This window comes from Pezoporus flaviventris, unplaced genomic scaffold (genome assembly GCF_033815535.1).
Source record: "Pezoporus flaviventris isolate CSIRO_AGI_PZ_B2104156 unplaced genomic scaffold, CSIRO_AGI_Pfla_v1 ptg000064l, whole genome shotgun sequence".
Lineage (NCBI taxonomy): Eukaryota > Metazoa > Chordata > Aves > Psittaciformes > Psittacidae > Pezoporus > Pezoporus flaviventris.
The window spans coordinates 3,056,921-3,078,994 of record NW_026892612.1 but is presented as its reverse complement, the minus strand read 5'-3'; the positions used below and the strand labels follow the sequence as shown (position 1 = coordinate 3,078,994).

The following is a 22,074-nucleotide window of genomic DNA, read 5'->3' as shown; positions in this document are numbered from 1 at the left end:
TTCCTGCTCCGGCAGGGGGATTGGACTAGATGATCTTTTAAGGTCCCTTCCAATCTCTAGCATACTGTGATACCGTGAAGAAGTGGGCCCATGGGAAGGAACCTCATGAGCTTCAACAAAGCCAAGTGCAAGGTCCTCCATGTGGTTCAGGGCAACCCCCAGTATCAATACAGGCTGGGGGATGAAAGGATTGAGAGTACCCCTGAGGAGAAAGACTTGGTGGTGTTAGCTGACGTAAAGCTCAACATGAACCGGCAGTGTGTCCTCGTAGCCCAGAAAGCCAATCATATGCTGGGATGCATCAAAAGAAGCATAACCAGCAGGCTGAGTGAGGTGATTCTCCCCCTCTGCTCTCATGATACTCCATCTGCAGTACTGCGCTCAGCTCTGGGGACAACTATACAAGAGGGACCTTGGACTGCTTGAGCGAGTCCCGAGGAGGGCCACAAAGATGATCAGAGGGCTGGAGCAACTCTCCTATGAAGACAAGTTGGGAGAGTTGGGTTTGTTCAGCCTGGAGAAGAGAAGGCTCTGGGAAGACCTTACAGCAGCCTTCAACTAACTAAAGGGGGCCTACAAGAAACCTGGAGAGGAGCTTCTTACAAGGACATGCAGTGATAGGACAAGGAAGAATAGCTTTAAAATGAAAAAGAATGAGTTAACATAAAACTCTGACATATAAAAGCGCTAATTTGCACTGGGACTCTGATTTGTTGGGTGGACTGCCATGAGACAAACTGGCCACGAGGCAAACATCTAGAAAATTTAGCTCTGTAACACTACCCTTCCAAAAGCAGAACTACTGGTTAAATAAAATAGTGGATCCTTGTTCCTGGCAGCACACAAAGGGGTTTTACCAAGTAAAGGCTGCTTTTATGATAGCAGCAAATACAACTTTCTCACTTAAACAGCTCAATACTAAGGAGGAGTAAGTCTTCAAACTATAAAAGAAAGAGAACAAAGGCGATACTCTGAAGCACTTCTTTTCTGGCCTGTCACCCACTTTTCTCAGGGCTACATGGGAAGATCTGCAGACAAACACTTATTTAATGAAGTGAATGTAAATAATACAAGAGCACTTTATTAGAACTGAATTGGTAGAAGTCACACAGCTACTGATTATAGCTTCTCTAGAACCAAAACCTGAATGACTCAAGTCCATTAACACTAGTCAATTAGCAAGGCAGGTTTAAGATGCAGAATTAATTTTTTTGTAAAACACTAAAAGTATTCACTAGTTATGAACTACTTCATGAATAAAATTTACTATCCATTTGGGCACCATTAAAGCATCCTTTTCTTTCACTATGAAACTAGTACATATTATAATAATTTGTAACTCAAAAGAAAACTGCAGTATCTTACCAAGTAATCACCAGGCTTGATACCAAAAAGTTCTCTGAAATAGCGGAAGGCAAGAGGTGCATACGTCTTAAATCTGAAGTCAGGGAAATGATGAGCAGGGGTGAGATTGCTCCCTTCACTGAAAACAAAAACAAAAATAAACCAAACCCAATTATTTTTGAGCATTTTTTAGCAACTTCCTTCTTGCAGCTAGTTTTACTGTAAAGTTGCTTAACTCAACCATTGGCCTTCCGAGACAAAAGTCACAAATGCAGATAAACCTCCCTATCACTGTTATTCAGTGTAATAGAAATGTCTGAGAGACATATAATACAATACAGCCAGCAAATTCCTTTTTCGCTCCTTAAAGGGAATGACTCTTTTCACCACCCATATCCCTTTACATAAATATCGGGTTTTAACTAATGCTACAATTTCTCATAGCCCTCCAAAGTAAGCCAGCCTAATAGTTTACTGACACAGGAAGGCTCACCGTCACCTCATGAAAGTTCTTGCAAAAATTCTGGAAGTCAGTGCAGCAAAACAACTTCATACTCGCTTGGTGACCTGAACTGGTTTGCAGGGAAGTCAGATGGATACTAAGGACAGCACAGCACTGAGGGCAGAATCATGCAGCCAGAGCAATGGGAAGGATGCAGGACTACATACATATTTTAATGGCAGCAAACATTGATTGGCTCTGCCTTATTTATGAAACAGCATTCTCAGCATTAGTCTCTGATTTCAAAGTGGTTTTCTATTTGTCTTCCTGTCAAGTCATATATTTTACCTCACTTCAGTCTAAACCAGCACTAGCTTACATGCTCAGTTGGTTAAATAGGAACACAAGGTACAGACCCTTAGGGGAATTCTGCAGAACAGTATGCAGTTATGTGCAAGCTACAGATTCAAACTAGAAGAGGCACAAAGACTACTAGGGTGACCAGCCTACAAGTCAGCTGAAGGAAGAGGTCAGCAGCAAATTCTGCCAGAAGAAAACAAACAAACCAAAAACACCACCACCCCCCTCACCCTACTTGCTTGTGGTTTCATTTATGATGGAACCAAAAGAAGGCTTTTAAGTAGAAGTGTTCTATGCTATGATTTCAACACAAACAAGAGCAGTTTTAAGACAAAGTTTGGTCAGTCTCTGAATGGTTTGATAAATGAGCACAAAATCCATGGCTTGACACAGTGGATGAAATCAGCTCTTCCAGTACTTGTTTAGTCATTTACCCTAACTAAATTATTCAGAAATGCAGCATGTACCTCTATGACTGGCAAGAAGAATATCCAAAGTAAGTAATATCCAAAAAGAAAAAGAAAAAAAGCTATGGATTCACACAGCTATGAAAAGGAATAAATTCCAAGCAACATTCCTGCAAAGGCTAAATTAAGCATCATGAAAATATTTAAGAGCTTTGATCTTGTACAATTAATGCTTGTCGTAAGAATTTGTCACCTTCCATCAATAACCATTTGATGACAATTCTACACAACCCACCTTAGCTGCCCCTGCATACGTACCACCAAAATCCAACAGAACTGAACTGGTAATTAAGCAGTGTGAACAAGCTTTCTCAGGCTTTAGACTGATAATGCATACACTCTAACTCTTAAATAGGAGAAAAAAGGAGGGGGGGGGAAAAAGCCCTGATTTTTATTTGGGAATTACATTTGGGATGTGGAAAACCAAGAACGAATACAAAAACATTAGAAAACTACTACTTCTTGGAGTTCTAAACCATACAGTTAACAGTTAGTGAAGGCTATCTAGTCCTAATGAACCCATCTGATCACTTTATAATCTACTGTATCACAATTTCAAGGCAGTAAAATAAAATCCACATGCATTTTGTTGTTCCACTATATAGTAAATAATGAAAACCAGTAGAATGCTAGGCTGAAGTTGGTAGTTTTTCTTTTCAGTTAAGACTGGCGAATGCTTTTACTTATAAGGTCTTTCAGCTGATCAGAACACTGACAGTTTCATCTGAATTAAGTTTCATATACCTAGATGCATCTCACTGAATATTTGTGCAATATGAGGATGCCACAGGGGTAACATATAGCTACACTGGGGACCTGGAGGCATACTTGTAAATACATGTAACTGTTGTAAGAAGCCGAGAGTTAAGATGCAGAACAGATGAACCACCACATCACTGTCAGGTAAGATTAATCCTCTAAACTTTATGCAAAAGTCCTGTCTTTCAGTACATAACTACCTTTATAAATCTGCTTCCTGCAACGGTAACTTAAAAGCTTTTTTTGTGAAAGTGTGGCAATAAATAGATTCCCTGTCTTTACTATACCAGAATATGTACCATGATCGGAACTTCACCAGGCTGAATTTAAGATAGGTTTGCTATGAAAATACCATGAGTCTAAACCTTTTAGTAACTTTATATGGTGTAAAATGATCAATTCTGGGTCTACAGATGGACAGCAATGCATAGTAACTGGAGATTTATTCCAGAGTAATTGCAAACAGCAATTATTTTGGAACAGCATTGACAGAGAGGCAATTTATGTATTTAGAGCATGTGAGCTTGATTTATAAGTGTGTAACAGTCAATTTCACTATGCAGACAAGTTTCTTTGTAAAATAATATTTAAAAATCCCTTTTAGTAAAGGTCTTCTGTTAAACATACTAATTCATTTCAGCTTCACTGCCTAATAGAATAGTTTACAGGATCCCAACAGTAAGCTCTTGTGTGATGCAAGAATCAAGCCTGACACAAATGTATGATTTACTGGTAACTCCTCTGGAAGAAAGTTTGTAAGATTTTTTTGTTGCTACTTTTAACAGAAAAAGTAGCCTTGTCTCCAGTAATTTCTTACAGCAATGGAAAATTTCAAATTCCTTGTGGCTGAGTATGTCCTTATTCTTGCCTGAAAAGGACAGTTTCTACTGTACAGAATGCTTGAAGTAAATACACCTCTACCTTATTTAGACATGAAATTACTCACCTTCTACTTTATTAGCTCTTGAGAATTGTGGTTTTTCCCCACATTTTCTTGGCACATTTTACAGGGTGTTTCATTCTTGCTGGATAAAGTATATGCACAAAGCATCACATATAACAATTTTTAATCAGGTTAGGGAGTTTCATGGGGACAATTATGTCTTTGAAGTTGAAGAAGAAAAATACCTGTGATCTGATGACAAAAAAATCTACCTGCAAAACAGAGCTCTGGATATAACAGAAATGTATCATAAAAAAAGAGGTAATCATTTATTTTTTCCTGTCAGATAGTTTAGGAAAGGAAAAATAAAGGCTTTTAATACCAGCTTTGGTTCTGGCAATCTTGAGGAATTCAAGTCTCTGTGTACAAGCTACCACAAGCAATACAGCTGGAAAGATTAGGAAGCAACTGTAACTTATGAGGTATTTTAATAACCTTGGCTGTAGGACCACACAAAAGAAAAGCTTGGCAGGTAGAACAATAAAAAGACATATGAAACTTACTGTGAGAGTTTGATTTAATACTTCAATTTTAGTTTTTTTTTTTTAAATCAAGCACACCTAGAAATGACAGTATGTTCATTTTGACCTGTTTTTTACTAAATGTTTATAGTTGATTTAAAGCATAGACTGTGCAGTATCAAACTAAAAATGAACTATATTTGTAATGGACAGGCTTGAGAGAAATTTGCTAACCAAGAGACCCAGATACGTTTGTTGGCAGCTTTTTTTACTGTGGCCTCACCCTAGTAGGACATACTTAGGAGACAGCACACCTATGTGAAGTGGCAGAGAAGGCCAACTGCATCTCTTGGTAGCAAACCTGCATTGCAGAGCAATGTTAATAGGCTCTGATGTAGCTGTTAACAAAAGAAATAATCACACTGTAGTTGTGGGCCCATGTACACCCTTCTTGTATGTACTGTAAAAAGAGTGAAGAGGCGGAACACCTCAGTTCTCTTTTTAAAGCAGCTCTTTTTAAAATCTTCAAATCAAAATAAAACACCTAAAGTTAAAGGTTCCCAATATTAAAAACTAAAAGTATGCAATTTTAGTTTCCCTGTTCTTGGATAAAGGTGCTCTTTCACAATCAAAATGTGTTTAAGTTTTACAAACTGTACCCAATAAATACCTACTGACAGACTGGGTAGTGCTTTGGCGTATTTATTTTCTATATATCATTTCAGGAAAGCAATTATTTCCTACACGATGGAAATGAATATTATGGTTACCTGTACAAATGGGTGTGTGTTGGTTTTCTTCATACTGTGGGATAAAGTCCAGTAGTAACATCCTTGTTTCCCACCATATATTCTCCTATACTTTTGGTTACTATGCTATCCTAAGCAGCTGCCCTCAAGGCAGCTTTGAAATATACCTGTGAATAGTAAATATCTTCAAAACAAGCAAAGTCAATAATATCTATGTAACAGCTGAATACATAGACATTTTCTTACAATGATAATGTCTATTTCACAACCAACTAGAAATGCCCTTTAAGCAAAGGGTATCAGAGTACTGTAGAAATAGTTTGTCTACATAATCACACAAGTACTCAGGTTATCACAGGTTTACCTAGAATTTGACAGCATAATAGAATCATAGGACTTTCCAACCTAGCTGACTTTTTAAGATAATGAAATCCAACTTTTACCACAGGACTGCCAAGTCCACCACTAAACCATGTCACTAAGGGCATCTACATGTTTTCTGAACTCTTCCAGGTATGGTGACTCAACCACTTCTACGGAAAAAGAAGTAGCTAAGACCAGTAATTTATAATAAATGTCTTTTTGTTTTTGTTGCCACACTAACCCCATTTCACATACTATTTGTTTTGCAAACAGAAATTACTCTCTCCTCTCTGTGTATCTCTCTACTGACTAAGAAGTGTGTCGGAACTTGGGTCATCCTGTGTATCTCTGCAACTGAAGCACCAAAGAAGAGCAGCAGTGCTTTATCAAAGGCTTCAGGCCACTTTCTTATCTGTCTTGTGAAACTGCCCAACTGGAAACATAGGCAGCTAAGCATCAGTGTGAACATTTGAGTATCATTCACATTGAGCCTGCAGAGCATTCTATACTTCTTTAATTACAAAGACACTACTTAGCCCATTAGGAAACCTAATGTATAGGTTTGGTACAAATATACTTCCAAGGCCAAGTGTCAGTTTTCCTCATTTTTCTAAATCAGTCCCCAAAAACATACAAGAAAACAGTACACTTCAGTTTTAGACATAGGGTAAAACCCTGAGTGGTCCTTTTTTCTTCTGACTACTTCTGTGTTCTGTCATCCAAATGCTTTCGTAATACAATACTGAGCTTTTGACATTAAATAGCAGAAAGCACTGAATAATATTTCATTAGCATCACAAGAAAGCAATATGCAATTGAGCCATTTTGCTATACAGATGACTGTAGCTGTAGAGTGCTTACAGGTCAACAGCATCTAACAGACCTACTAGTTAAATTAGAAACCATAGCAAGTATCTCAATATGAAGGGTGTAGACCCTAAAAATAAAGCATATTAGCAAGGGAAGTGCATAATACTGATTACCACCTTGCTGCAAAAAAGGTCAGACTCACAGGTGTGCTTAGCAGCAGCCTCCACCTAAGAAAACAAGGAGATGGAGTTTGAAACATACCAGTCTGTTCCAAATACTCTGCATTTCTGAAGCTGCATATGACTCATTAGCCAAAGTTAGCTGACAGAATGGAGCAGCTTCTGTTTGGCTTGTCAAGCACCGCTTTTGGAAAACCAGCCTATTTAGCTAGTATGTGTCTGCTGGAAGAGCTTAGGAAGCTGCCCACACTGCCGACTCACAGGCAGCTTCATGGCCCCATACCCCAATGACCAGCTTGAGCAATCACTGTCTTATACAGATAGCCTTATTAGCTCAGCAATGAGTCTTTCTGACGATGGCCACCTTACTTTAAGCCAGCTCTACACTTGAACCAAACAGCTCTGAAAACACTGCTGTGACCACACTGCAGAAATGACTAGTTTGGAGACAAAATGTCCCACCAAGAAATGAACTGGCTCCAACCAAGGAAGTCAGGGGTATAGAGCATAATGCAGGAAGGGGAGAATATGCCCCACACAGCTGGGTGACAGGACAGGGCACAGAGAGCACAGGCAGGACGCACAACCTTCCCACTGAACCCTCCAGCCACTGCTGCAGCACAGATTTCCACAGCAGTGTTTAAAAGCCAAAAGAAAAGCTACCTGGGAGTAGTTCCTCCTGTGTTCTCACCCTATTCAGGGAGCTGGGGGAGACTTCAGACACTGCCTCCAGAATCAACTAGGTCACTGTAGGCTGCCTTTTCTTCTCAGTCCAAATGGCACATTTACACAGTACCATTTAAACTGGATGGTAGTTCTCAATTAATCTTTTATAGCAGCCCCTAGTAATACCTACCTTAGTTCCCGAAAGCCGCATGTTATCAACTCCTGGGCAGCTCAAAGAGAAAGGGACAAAGGAGGTGCCACAATGTGAAGCAGAAAACAACAGAGGCACTTTTCCACCCCCTCCAACACTACAACGTACAAATGAAAGCAAGCACCTCTGCAATTCCAATCCACCCACTGTACAGAACTACCTGTACTTCCCAAAAAGTCACTTCCTGAAACAAACACTTAAAAGAATTTGGACTAAACTCTGACCAATTTAACCCAGTTACAAAGTAACTCAGGACCCGGCATATCTTGTAGCCTATGGAGTTACTTCTGAATTATTTCAGTGGCTTCCACAATAAGCAGAGCAGTTACATTCAGGTCTGAATGACTACTTTTTAGCCCTAGCATTTTTCTCTCTCCTTCATGACTCCTGAACACCACTGGAACTGTTTTGCTGTGGTTACTAAAGCTGAGGTACAGGCAATGCTGAGGTTTATTGCAGGGGCTGAGAAAGACTCAGAGCCTTTTTATCTTCTGCAACTGATAAAATTTATAAACAGCTGTTGACTAACAGTAAAAGGGCACAGAGAACAGTGTTTTGCCCACTGGAGCACAGGCTGCTGTTCCATTGCATTTCTACTACCCTAGGTCTATTTTGTCACTGCGACCATAATAGCCTCCTGTTGTCAGTGCAGCAGGTGTGCCTGTGACTCTGCAAAACAGCTGTTCTCTCAGGTCATTGCCACACCCGAGTGAAACAAGGGGGACACAAGGGAAAACATGGGAGGAAGGTGGAGTAGCACAGCTGTTGTTATGAGCTGGCCACAGTGAAGGGCAAGCTCATCTAATAGCCTGCCTGGAGCTGCAGCTGAATTATGAGTACACAAAGCAAGTGGAAAAATCTGTTCCTTGCTTGGTAAGCACCTGCTTTCAGCACCACCCTTGCTGTACTGTCAGGTTCTCCTCCAGCTGTGGACATTGGCAAAAAGTTTACTTAACCTCAGCTTGCTCCAGGGGTGCTTCCAGGTAAAAGTAAGCCCACTAGACCAGCAGGTGTAACTAATTGCTTTCAACCCAGACCAATCCAAAGGGGGAGGCAAAACAAAAACTCTAAAGCAATGACTTTTAATAATACTCCTTCAATACTATTACTAGAAACTAAGGAATGTAATGTAAAAGCTTTATTTCATGTAAGAAATAAATTTTCTTCTCCTTAAATGACACTTCAGCTCAGAGGAAAGCAGGAGTTGTATCAAGCAAATTCATGTGAGGAGAGAACAACTTTCATGAGCCAGCAATTATTTTGTACATTGTCAGTTTTTTGTTTTAGCAACATTGGTAATTTTTTATGATTGTAAATTATTAGAAAACATTTACAAAATAGCAATCAAACTGCACATGAACAAAACTTATAAAAATTCCTAGAAAGCCTTCAAAAATTCAAGGAATACTGCACACATCACATGTCCTTACAGAAATGTTGGGCGTTATTGGAACTCAGCACTTTTTTTTTTTAAGGACCCAGATAATACTGAACAAAGCAAGTCAGACTGGTTTTATTTTTCCTAACTTTTGTTATCCATTCATAAAATATGTAACTTGAAAAAGTTACACAGCCCTATACTTCAGCTTCTGAATCCCCCAGATGAGTACAGATGTCTTTTTCCCTCATCAGCAGTACTGATTATAGCATCAACTTGGCAGTGATACAAACTGGGGTGGACAAATGCAAAGCAGTAATTGTGCACAACCTGTAGACAGCTAGTAACAGCTGAATCACAAGCTGAAGTCCTGGCTATAATGTTATAATGTAGTGTAAATTCTTATATTACTCTTAACACTGCAGGACTTGAATTTTCATAAATTTTGACAACACCTCAGCAAAATAGTATTATTCTCAGTTTTTAGAAACTAAATGGAAATTAAACAAACATGTGCCTGCTGGACATAATACTTAATTGCGTATAGATCCACAAATCACTTCCAATTGTAATTAACAGCTCCTTAATTGAAAGTGTCACAATTGCTTTCCTTCTCCAGAAGTGACAAGTCTCAAATCTTCAGTTGAAGTGTCATATTCTCAGTTTTCTACCTGCCTTCATTTTCAATGATGACATGAATAGGATAATGTTCAATTTATAATACATGGATTTTACTCTAACCCCATTTCATTAGAACTGGAAAATAACACTTGTTTGAAATATTTGGTTAGAGTTTCCTTATGAAATTCTATTGAAAATAAATTTAATAGGCTTGTTCTTACCTTGGTAGAAAGACACTTTCTACTACATAGAAGTCTTGCATAAGAACATCTCTGTCTGGTTTTGATGTAAGGTTTCCCACTGTGTATCCTATTCCCAGCTGGATAGCACCTTTAATAGCTGAGGATGCAGTCTGTACAGAAAGTAAGAATTCAGGGATGAGTTTGCTAAAAATAGATTTATTAGTAACATTGTAACTTAATAATTTTTGTAATAATAATGGAGTGTCATCTTTACCTCTTAGACCTCAGAGGGATGACTGCTCTTCAATTAAAAATATACAGGAAGCACTATGTTTTAGCAGAAGCTTCAAAAATCAATTATTTGGTTGTACACACTGTGACTTTTCAAACTGCCCAAAAAATGTAGACAGTGGGTTGTAACATCAGAGAATCACAGAATACCAGGTTAGAAGGAACCTCAAGGATCATCTCATGCAATATTTCTTGGCAAAGCTACAGGCCAGCAAAGTATCTCAGCAGCCTGTCCAGATGAGTCTTCAAAGTGTACAATTTTGGGGAACCCACCAGTTCCCTGGAGAGACCTTCCCAATGGCTGACTGTTCTTATAGTGAAAAATTTTCCCCTTGTGTCCCAGGGGAATCTTCCCAGGAATAACTTGTACCCATGACTCCTCATCTTTCCCATGTGACTCCATGTAAAAAGGCAGCCTTCATCTTCTTTGTAGCCACGTTTTAAATACTGAAACATGGTGATCAAGTCTCACCTGAGCCGCCTTTTTCTCAAAGCTAAACAAATCCAGCTCTCTCAGCCCTTCCTCACATGACAGGTTTCCCAGTCCTTTGACCATCTTTGTGGCCCTTCTCCGGATAACCTAGAGCTTGCCCACATCTTTTCTATATAGTGGAAACCAAAACTGAACAAAGTATTACAGGTGTGGAATAATTCCTGACAAGCATGGAATAATGACTCCTTTATCTCTGATGGTGATGCCCTTGCATCAACCTGGATTTTTGATCCCAAGGCCTGAGACTCAACTGTGCTGGTAAAGACAGAGGTGAAGTGTTGAGAACATCTGCCTTTTCAGTGTTCATTACTGATTTACCTCTCCTGTTTAACAGCGGGACAATAATTTCATCTGTTTCTACTTGTTTTAACCCTTTCTTGTAGGTCAGGTTTTGTAGGCCATTCTCTAGCCAATTTCAGTTCAAGCTTTTGCTTTCCTAACTGCATCCCTGCACATCCTGGCAATGCCCTTCTAGTTCTTCATGCTTATTTGTTCACTTTTCCATTGTCAGTATGCTTCCATAAGAGTGACTTGACATGATCTGATGCTTACATCAGAGTGAAGTGACTTAAATTCAACAAATAAGGCTTGAAAGGGAGAAAAGGGTTCAAAAGTACAGCACAAAACTCGGATAAATGTATGCACATAAATTGAGACTATCTCTGAAACTTTCTCACACTGACTAGACAATCCTACTTGATGGATTAAAAATTACGGCAGAACTGAGTAAAAATAAGAAATTGGTAAAGAAAGGAATCCTTATGAAAAAATTGAAGGAGTGAATAAAGAAAACCATTGGGAAGGGAAAGAAGGCTATCAGTATCTTCCCTTGGTATGGTGTATTTTCACCAGTCTGAAGATGCTATTTTGGTGTCCTTTTTCAGGTTTTAACTCCCACTCACCAAACAAGGAAGAGACTGTAACAGAGGAAGCAGACAACACCAGAAGTTTCATGATCAGAACTACTTCAGCACTCCAACAAAAACATTTCAGGAGTGAGAATTACATAAGAAAGGGTTCAAGAATACGAAACTACCCTTGTTATAGTTCTCGGAACAGCATATACTAGAGTGAGTGCTTCACTTTAGTAAATAGAAGACAGAGATGTGTAGCTCCTAAATAATTAAGACTGCACACCAAGCAGAACTTGCACTTGCGTAACAGTTTAGAACAGGCAATTTGGTGGGAACAAACAACACCACCATTCTGAGACTACTACTTTGACTACTAAAAAGATTTGGGTTTGTGTCATAATAAGATTCACATTTTTCTTTCCTTGAAAGGCCTCTATTCATGAATGATTAATGCCCAACAAAAGCAGTACTTATGTAACTTCGATCAAACCAATACTCATACAAATAGTTTCTGCTTCATAGCTGGATGCCCATCTTGTTCAGTGCCACAGCAAGGGACTATGTCTGAAATAGCACAGTACCGCATTTTATTAATGAGAGAGGATAAGCTATGCCAAAAAAAAAAAAAAAAGCCAACCCCCCCCCCCCCCCCCCGAAACCAAAAAACCCCAAACCAAACCAAAACACACACACTCCCTCCTCAAACCAAGGCAGATAAGCCTGGCAATGTGATTTCAAGGGGAGAATTCTGGATCACCTTTCAAGTTCATGAACAATTTCTGTAGAATTTCTGAAAATTCAAAAGAAGACCTGCAGTCCTTTGAGGGGCAGACTGTCTACCAGTATGGTGTAGACCTTACCCACAAGGATATCTTCTTGTTAATTTCCACTCCTATTGAAAAGTGCCATTAGTAGTCACTCATCATTTCTGGAGCAGTGACAGCAACAGCTTTAACAGAAAAGCAATGTTATGAAATCATTCAGGATACTTTAACAACTGTTTTGAAACAAACTGATAGCAATTACAGGATGCTGAAGGCAAGTGCTGGCCCAAAGTCCAGTCTTTGTGAATCACTGTTACAAATTAACCCTAACAAAAACTGGTCATCCAATATCCCCTTATCAAATGCCAAGTTTCTGTTTTCTGAAGCCTTTAAATGAAAACAAAACAAACCTTGAAATTTGTCTCAATGCAAACACTTGTCTTGGTTTATTATTATTTTGTGATTAAGAAAGGAATTCAAGGATAAGAAAAAACTGCCTTTCAAGCCTTAGAGGAAATGTTCTTGATTAATTAATTTTACTACTATGAAAATGTATTTACTGGAATCTACAAATGCAAATGGAAAAATGTACTCTCTCACTCATTTTTCCTTACTCAGGCATCTCTTTTAATGCTCCTGAAAGCAGCAAAATGTGGTTTTAAACCTAAGCACCTTACTTCTTTGATTTTTTTTTATTACTCTCCTGCTTTAGAACGAGAAATAACATTCAGCAACTTTCTGTAACAGTTCTCTCATTTAGAGACTGAAATAATTTTTCCTTCCTATGAGCCTTATGAAGAGGTTTAGAAAGTGGCCTTCAGTCTATATATCAGCTGTAACTGTATGTGACAGGGGACACTGATTGTACAGTGACTTTTTTACTTAACAGCTTCTGAAGCTCTAAGAAACAAAAGGATGAGAATAAGCATCAGGATAAACAACTTCAGTTGATGAAGTTTAGACTATGAGACTAAATGGATTTGCAGCAAATGGTGCACACTGTGACAACTGTCTTTGCTATCTAAAGAGGCACAACAAAGGAAAGATTTTACTACCCTCCTCCTTTTGCTGACTAGAGTACTACTGTCTACTGCACAGGTACTTTGGTGCTTTTTGTACTAACAATGAAAAGAGAAACCCATAAAAATGTTGGCAGTTTCACATTAAACTACCTTTTACTGGCTTTGATACTGTGGATCCTAACATGCTAGGCCAGAATCTGTCCTTGGCAACATATAACAGCATAAACTTCAATGGGCACACAACCTCAGACCAACCAAGGTCTTACTGACTTATATTAATCTTCACTTGTGGTGCTGTGAAAAGGACAGACCTGTTCTTTACTTTGCAGCCCCCCAAACCTATGCATCGGTACTCTTCCCGCTGTGCCAGCAAGTTTCTCTGTGTCCAGCCACACTGGTTACAAAAGAGCTGACAGAGGTTTTCAGTGGTACCAGTTTCCCAATTCATGTAAGCACCAATATCAGCCACTCAGCTGAATAAAAAAAAAAACACCACCTCACATCCTCACAGAATAAACCAAACTGGATAGGGCTTATGTTTGTCTTTCTACTGGCTGCAGGAGGACAATTTGGAACTAGCAAAAAGCCTACTTCCTCAAAATTAATGTCATCACCTCCGGAACATATCTCAAGGAACACTGAATTGATACTATCTCTGTTTTGTGCCATATAGCCAGCCAGCACATGCTTATCTTGATAGTGGGACCTCTATGTTTCTCATCAATCCATAATCAGAATCAGGTACAGCTTCTCTCAACTCTAGGTTTTCAACAAAAGTTAGTTCAGGAGAGAAAACAGAGAGTTTCACACAAATTCATGTTAAACTGTGCCTTACATAGATACTGAGAAGTAAAGCATGAAATTATACAATTAAGTACAATGTAAATTGCAATTCCTGCAGCCATGCAAACTGAGAAATTGCCTATTCCCTGTACTCTTGCCCCAGAGTGCCAGTATTTCAAAGCAGGTAGCGACGCTTCTCTCTCACCTAACACCAGTTGCCTATTAAATGGAAGCAGTTCGGCAAAGGGAAAAGAGCTGGATTTCAGGAATAGATGTACTGGGGTTAAAGTGCATCAGAAGAATTTCTAAACTGTTGAGACAAAAAGTGCTTCCACAGTTTTATCTCTGTACATAAAAGCTTAAGTTCTTTTAATTCTGACAAAGCCTACTTTTGCCCCTTTTTTCAAAAGTAACTATATATTTTCCTGTATTTGCCACATGGCATTGGTAGAAGGCCTGTAGAGATGGAAAACTGTATGTGCAGTCATAAATCATAACAACTTACAGGATGAAAACAGAATATAACACAGAATATGGACAGGTATATGGAATATTTGCATCACTGATAAAAAATCTACCACTAAATATGCTATCTCATGAATTACTGTTCTCTGCAGATGGGTCTTTCAGTCACTGTACATCACTCCAAGCTGAAATCCTTTTTCAGAATAACAAAATATATGAAAACTTAAATCCTTTCAAAATCAGATATTGAGTTTGTGCATAATCCCACAGATGTACTAAGCAGGATTTTAACATTGCTTTTCCTACAGATAATTGCTTTCAGGATAGTTCTGTAAAATTTACATTTGTTATTTTCATAAGAGAAAGGTGTTAATCAGACACACAAATGTATGTAAAGGCAATTAACCTTCAGATAACAGAAAAAAATAAATTAATGAAGTTATTTAACAACTGCGCAAGTTAGGGCAAGTCTATTGAAAAGACTGAAAAAATCTCTCCTTTAGGAAAAGAAAAAATAAAAATCCAGGGATGACAAAAATATATGTATAATAGTTCCAGAAAATACACATTACTCAATAAATATTTCCATGTGAGTGTGCAGGTTGTAAATGGCTGGCAAACCTAGCCAACCACTAATACGATGTAAAGGATTGGTACCAAGTACATGATACACAAAGACTTCAGATATGGCAAATAATTTTCCTTTAAACCAGCTTTCTTCTCTTCTCTCCATATTAGTATGGGACTATTACTGACAGAAAACAAACCATTTAACAAACCATGAGCAGAGAGGAACTAAGTAGAATACAGGCTTCATTTAATTTAACAGAAGTTCCCCTCTACTCTCACTCACAAAATTATTCTCGCATTCTTCTTTCAACTATAAATTGTTCTTGCTAGGTCTTTATGCATTCCCCACAAGCAGCTCATAAAAAACGTAACTGTAACATTCTGGCCTTCTTTGGAAGCAGAATCCTAGTGACATCCTTTAGGACTGCGTGGATGTAAACTTTGTCCTTGTTTATCTGTTCTCCCTGCTTATAACTCATTTTATCACAGCTGAAGTTTCAGTTTTAACACAAGTGAAGTTTGGCCTATGAACTTTCTGGAGCAAAGATGGTGATTCTTTCAGACCACATCTGGCCTTATTTCAGGTGCTATAAAGCAACGAGAAAAAAAAAAAAAACAAAAACCAAACAACTCTGTCCCCAGCAACTCCACCTCCTTATCACCCTGGAAGGCAAGATCATGATTCCTTTCTTTCACCCTTAGTACTACTGTCATTCACACATGTTTAAAATCTGACTAATGAAACAGTAGAGATACCCAGTTACTGAAGTTCTCTGTAACAGATGGGAAGACAAAGGCATCTGCACAGGAGCCACCTCCGATGAGCACTGTTCTGCAGCCATGCTTCCCACAGTGTAGTTTCCATTAGTTCACTTCTGTCTACTATCTGTGAGGAAGCCTGCTCTCATGTCCCACACTAGCCCACTCTGCTGCTTGGTGGGGTTTAATGAACTGGACTAATGTAGAACAGCTGCCTTGTTTTAGGCAGCATTCTCTAGTGAAGTTCAAAAAACCAAAAAAAAAATATTAAATTAAATCAACAGGATCTCACTTGGTCAAAGTGCTTTAAACCAAATGGGTTAGGCCAGATACAAATTTTCTGCTACAAGTAATCATTTGTTCTTCAGTTATACTAGCTGCCGTAAGAACAAGGAACCCATGCACACATTCACTCCCATCCAAACACAGTTTATCTTTCCCAGACTCCTGAAAAGATACTAAGCTTCCACAAATTGTGTAAATCCTTAAGCCAAAGCACCTGAGGAGAATGCCTATTGAAAACCAGCACGTCTTCTTCAAGCAAGATTTAAAATAAGCTCTCTCTGAACATTACGAAGTTGCAATTAGTTTCAAGATGTATGTGTGGTTATTGTCTAGCCCATTCCTTCGGTAACTAGAGCTCTTTTGGCTTTGAGCACCTGCTGTGCTGACAGTCCCACAGAACAGCACCTCCTGCAGCTGTTTCTGCTGAAGCTGCTGGACACAGCTACCCCATCTCAGCATGCTCTCTTCAGCTGCTACATTTGAGCTAAATCTCCTTACACATGATAACACAAACAGGGAAATTAAAATAGTTACTAGGAAATGCCACTGACTGTACTAGTTTTACTGTTTCTAACTGGAACCACAGGTCACTACAGCCATGGTACTCGTTCACTCTTCCTTCAGTTCCATGCTGTTTTTATCAAGTATTTGCCCAGCTGCTACAGGTCACACTTCATGAACCTGGACTACTATCCACCATCCTCACCTCTGGGTCTTGCTCTGGGGTGGGGAGGTTTGGGGGGGTTGTGAATGGCTAGTATTAAGTTGCTCTTTCTTCCTACAGAACAAAATTACTTCAGTACTGCTAGCCTGCTTCACAAGAAACAGCTGTGACCTCCAAAGGAAAACTCCAATCAATATTTTTCTTTATAATAAGGCAATCTTTAATTCAAAATAACCAGGAAGATAAGACAGGTATTTACTTGTACAATGCAGATGTAATTACAAATGGTCACATACACCCAGAAAAGTAAAGGCCTGCAGCAGAGCTGAAATATCCAGGATGTACCTATTTCACAATGCTGAAATTATACTAGTCTATGCTATCTTCTTTTGTCATTCTTTCTCTTTGCATTCTTGAGAGATGCCTCAGCACAAACTAATCCGCATTACATGCTGCACAATACAGTGTTGACTGTGCTTTCTAAATTATACATATCAATAGATGTGTTATTAAAATATAAACAGTAGACCATATCTTTTTCTGGCATACTATGCTGAATGCCATCATAAATGCTAGCTGACTAAACAAGTGCATCTGCTAATATTGTATCTTTTTTTAACCTCTTTATAGAACTGATGTTCAAAGTTGTTGAAAATGGTTTTCTTGTAGTTCTACCAATAATTTTAACAACTTTGTCAGGATGCTCTCCCAGGAAATTGTTAAGACATCTACACATTAAATTTTTCCAGGTCAACTGCTATCAGAATGATTTTCTGACCCAACCTGTATCTGATCTCCCTTCATTTTCCAAAATAGAATTCACTGACTCCATGTCTTTCAATTAACTTTTCCTCTATTTCAAAACATAAATGCTGAAATTTCAGACAGCCATGAATCCAAGTACTTTGGATCTTCTCTCTGCCTCTCTGAGGAAAAAAAAATTGAGACCTGCAAGTTTGGTAGTAGCCGTTGATCCAGGCAAAGCCACCAAATACAGTCATTTTGGTATCTTTCGCAGATGCACAAAGTGCTCAAACATCTGCCACTGAAAACATAAGTCCCAGTGTATCAAAAACTCCAGTAGCAAAGTTTCCGTGTGCAAGAAATAAGTTCCCTATATGCAGACATTAGACACAGGGCATAAGCCAGTACCAAACGTGATGCAGTAATGCTGCTTGTACATGTCTGCCAGCTCTAACAATAGGTAGCTGGTTTCCTTTATTGAGGCAAATTCCCTTTGCTCCTGGCAAAGTGACTCACACTTCTGACACAAATTTTCAGATAGGTTACCTAAAGTGCTTGTAATATGCTAAGCAGAAGAGCTTCAAGCTACGTAGTAACTAGAAACAAAGCATAACTGTATTTATGTGTGGCAGCCCTCAGATTTGATAGACGGCTGTGCCACATTCTTGCCACACCCCTGCTATTAAGCATCAGGATGCTACTGAAATCTGTTTTGTCAGGAAGCAGATTTTGGGACTACTGTGTGATTGATGACATTACAGTGCAAAAGCTGCATGTGTGTCAGCAGCTTCTCACAACAGTCTGCAGAATATTGAGAGGAAATGGGGAAAAAAAAAAAGAAGTGGCTATTCCATACTCCAGATTTCAGCAATGGATAGACTGAAAAGGATAGACTGTGATGGATACCCAGAAGAAGCTAGTCTGATGACTGCATTTTGTTACCAGGCTCCCTTGCTACTTCCCGTCTTCCAGCATGATACAGAACAAATAATCAGAGCCCACTCCTACTCCTCTTTCCTTCCGCTTCTCCCCCATTTATCTCTTTCTGAAAAAACACCTCAGAACACCTCTGAAAACCTCCACCCTCAAACAGCTGGCCACAGTTTGCATAATTTAAGATTTCTTTGATCTCAAAGTTACTAGAATCCTCCATTCTAAAAGCTACATGGAATATATATCTGTGAAATTTCTCTTTCATTAACCAAGTTCTCTGATTAGAGTGACTGAAACTTTTTAGGTGATATTCACACTGTAAACTTAGCAACTTCTTGAAGTTTACAGATACAGAGAAAACCCAGGAGGAGTTACAGAGATTATAATGCTTATAGCAAATGACTGCAGCTGAACAGCCCAGAGACCCACCTCAAATAACTCTGCTTTAAAGAGAGAATATGCAAGGGAAGGTTGTGGTTTTCAGAATAAAAGAAAACAAACAAACAAAACCAAACCAAACCAAAAAACCAGAAAATTACATTCCATCATCTCTCAAGGACTTTGACTAAGTCATATTAGATAATTAAAAGCCCTAAGAGCATTAATGTCAGATTGCATTGGCAGAAAACACAAAAGTTAGAACACACACACACAAAAAAACCCACACCAACAAAAACCAAAAAAAACCCAGCTGAATGAAGAAGCCTGATCCATACTAGAAACTGTGCCACTATCTTGGTCTAGTTATGCATTTCAGAGTCTGAAAGGATGTTGGAGCAATGCTCATGCAAAACGAGCTCCAAGTTGTTCATATTCATGCAGCTGGCAAGTCGAATTTAGTTCTGCCAGGGAAATGGGCCAAAACTTGAGTATTGTTTGAATACATGAAATTGAAGAAATGAAGACTTAATTAATTCAGGAACATATTGCTATTGCATAGCAAAGATACCAGAGGTCAGAAATAAAATTTTCTGTTAGTAACAAGATTCCTTTTTCACCAAGGATGAACAAGCAAGTAATCCCTTTTGGAACTCTCCCACAGCCAAACTGTGCTAAAGTTACAGCAGGCCAAAACACACTCATGCACAAAGGACAAGCATGCTTTGAGGATTGCCCATATTCACCAGTGAATGATTCAGCTGCTTTTTCTATGCACTGAGCTACAAACTAATTTATCACAGCTAACTAGTCCTCAGAGTTGAGGTACACTAGAGAAGAACATCCTCTCAACAATGCACACACTCTGACAGTATGAAAAGTGTGCAAAAGGCAGAACTACAGAATGAAGAGGGAACAACATTAGAGGGAGCAGATTTAGGAGTCTTTAGTTCCCGCACATTCTCCATCTGCTGCAGCAACTGAGTCCCACATCACTAGATGCAACTGCAGTGGTATGTCCTTTCCACATTAGTCAGTACAGTCCAGCTGCTACTAAAAGCATAACCTACATCATCTACTCTGGAGTCTTCAGAAGTAAAGGGGAGTGAACCACAAGGAAAAGAATGTGAAGGTTTTCTACGTGCCCCAGCAACAATTTGTTTTTCTTCAAACAGCCATTAGAAACAATTTGTTTTCTGGTGGAAATGGGTTTTAGTAAGCCATCATTCATCTCTTTATGAATGGGAGAGATGATATTGGCTAAGGTAACCAGTTTCATTTGCACTAGTAAATTTACACTGGGGGAAACAGAAAATCAAGTATTCGCAGTTATTTTCTCTAATTTTCTGCAGGGTTTCTCTTACAGGTCACTGGATTTTACATAACAAAGCAGCTGTTTTCCATGCATCACTTTTTCTGCTGGTATGTACTTACATATATATATATATATATACACAACTAAAGCTGCACAAATATAATTTTTGCATGCTATTGTTAAAGATGGACATGGTACACATAAGCTAAATGGAAAAATGTTGAAAGAAAAGGCTGTTCTGCTTTTTAGGTCAGATTGAGGATTGTTCTCTCTCACCTCCCACCCCACACAAGGAAAATGTAACCATTCAGCAGGGCAGTATCAGTGCTCCTCTTATCCCTAGAGATTTGATTTTATTTTAGGCATTATAGATACTCTAGCATGTGCCTGAGCATCATACGCTTTTTGCCACGACTGCAAATCCTGAATCAGCAAGTGCCTCTGCAACTGATGTGAGGGGACAGAGGCACTGTGAGAAGATTAAGATCTCAAGGAAGACTTTGAAGTTAAGACCAAACCTCACACAGCTCAAGACAGAGTTACTGTCATGGAGTCCTCATATGGAAACAGAGGGTCCTACAATAGAGGCCGACAGCAGGATAACATTAACTCTTCCTTCACTAATCAATCTGCTTTGCAGTGGTGACCTTTTACGTGGGGTGGGGTTGAGACTGAAACTGTCACATTTCAGGATGATTATCTCCAAGAATTATTGCAGAAACCCCTTAAATTACCCACATAAAACCTGACATTGCAAAACTCTTCTATTGTCTGTATTTCTGAACTATGTGCTAGTTATCCCTTCTGCTTCCAGCTGTACTATTGCTCTGACACAACTTCTTCGGGTACCAGATCTTTTCAGGACAGCACATCACTGAAAAGAATATTCCAGATCAAAGATACACACCAGTACCACAGGTCCCAAGTCACACAGTCCTTTATAAGCTTACTCAGTCCCACCTCAACAGCAGTTACTCTGCTATACATTAGAGGTCAGAGCAGAGTAAAAACCAGAATTGCCTCAGTTCAAGCCAACCTACTGTCCTTTGCTTTTCTAAGGCGAACAGGACAACTTCCTCACTTTTATAATGTTGGTTTTGGTGGTTTTTTGGTTTGTTTTTGTGGTCTTATTTTAAAGGAGGAAGTGAAGCCCCTGAACAATGAGGAGGAGTTAGCAAGCATGGTCTTACTTCAGAACTATGTATCTTGCCTAAGTGTTTCCACTGCAATCAAAGGCAGTGGTAAATGGGAAAAGGAACTGCCTGAGTAGCTGAAAAAGCACCAGCTGAGGAAACAAGCTCTTCCTCAACCCAGATTTCTGGAGGAAGTGGCAGACGAAGTCACGAGAAAAAACTGCAAGTATTCTCCAGCAAAACAAACCAAGTGCAAATGCACATCATGACTGGAGAACTATAAATGCAATACCTGTATAAAAGAGTGAAGAAATGTGATGTGGGTCATAAAGGACAGGAAAGACGTAACTGTAAACCAGACTTAAAAACAGAGCAGTATCTCCTTGAGAAAGTTAACTAAAAATAGGGAATTAAATGGGAAATGACATAAAATGCCTCTGTCAAATACAGGTTCTGCCAGGCTTACCCTGTAACAAACTTTCTAGACATACATGGATGATTCCTCTGGACTTCTGTAAAAAGTATGAAACAGTGCTACATGGAGCATCTGAAAGTGAGAATTAACAGAAAGTGAAAGGTTTGTAAGGAGTTTAGCTTAAGAAGAGAGGTACATTGTTAAAAGTGAAAGTTCAGGCAAAGCCATGCTACCAGTAACCCCTGCATGGATAAATTGTGGGGTCAAGATT

General features: G+C 39.0%; 1 protein-coding gene across 2 annotated transcripts in view; it reads right to left on the bottom strand.

Moving 5' to 3' along the window:
* Positions 1-22,074, bottom strand: part of PIP5K1B (phosphatidylinositol-4-phosphate 5-kinase type 1 beta) — an 81,674-nt gene that overhangs the window by 37,810 nt on the left and 21,790 nt on the right. For both annotated transcript variants that reach the window (XM_061470840.1, XM_061470839.1), the window contains exons 4-5: positions 9,975-10,105; positions 1,366-1,483 (exon numbers count right to left, since the gene is read on the bottom strand). In XM_061470840.1, coding sequence (XP_061326824.1) covers positions 1,366-1,483; positions 9,975-10,105 — 249 coding nt within the window. The remainder of the gene's footprint in view (positions 1-1,365; positions 1,484-9,974; positions 10,106-22,074) is intronic.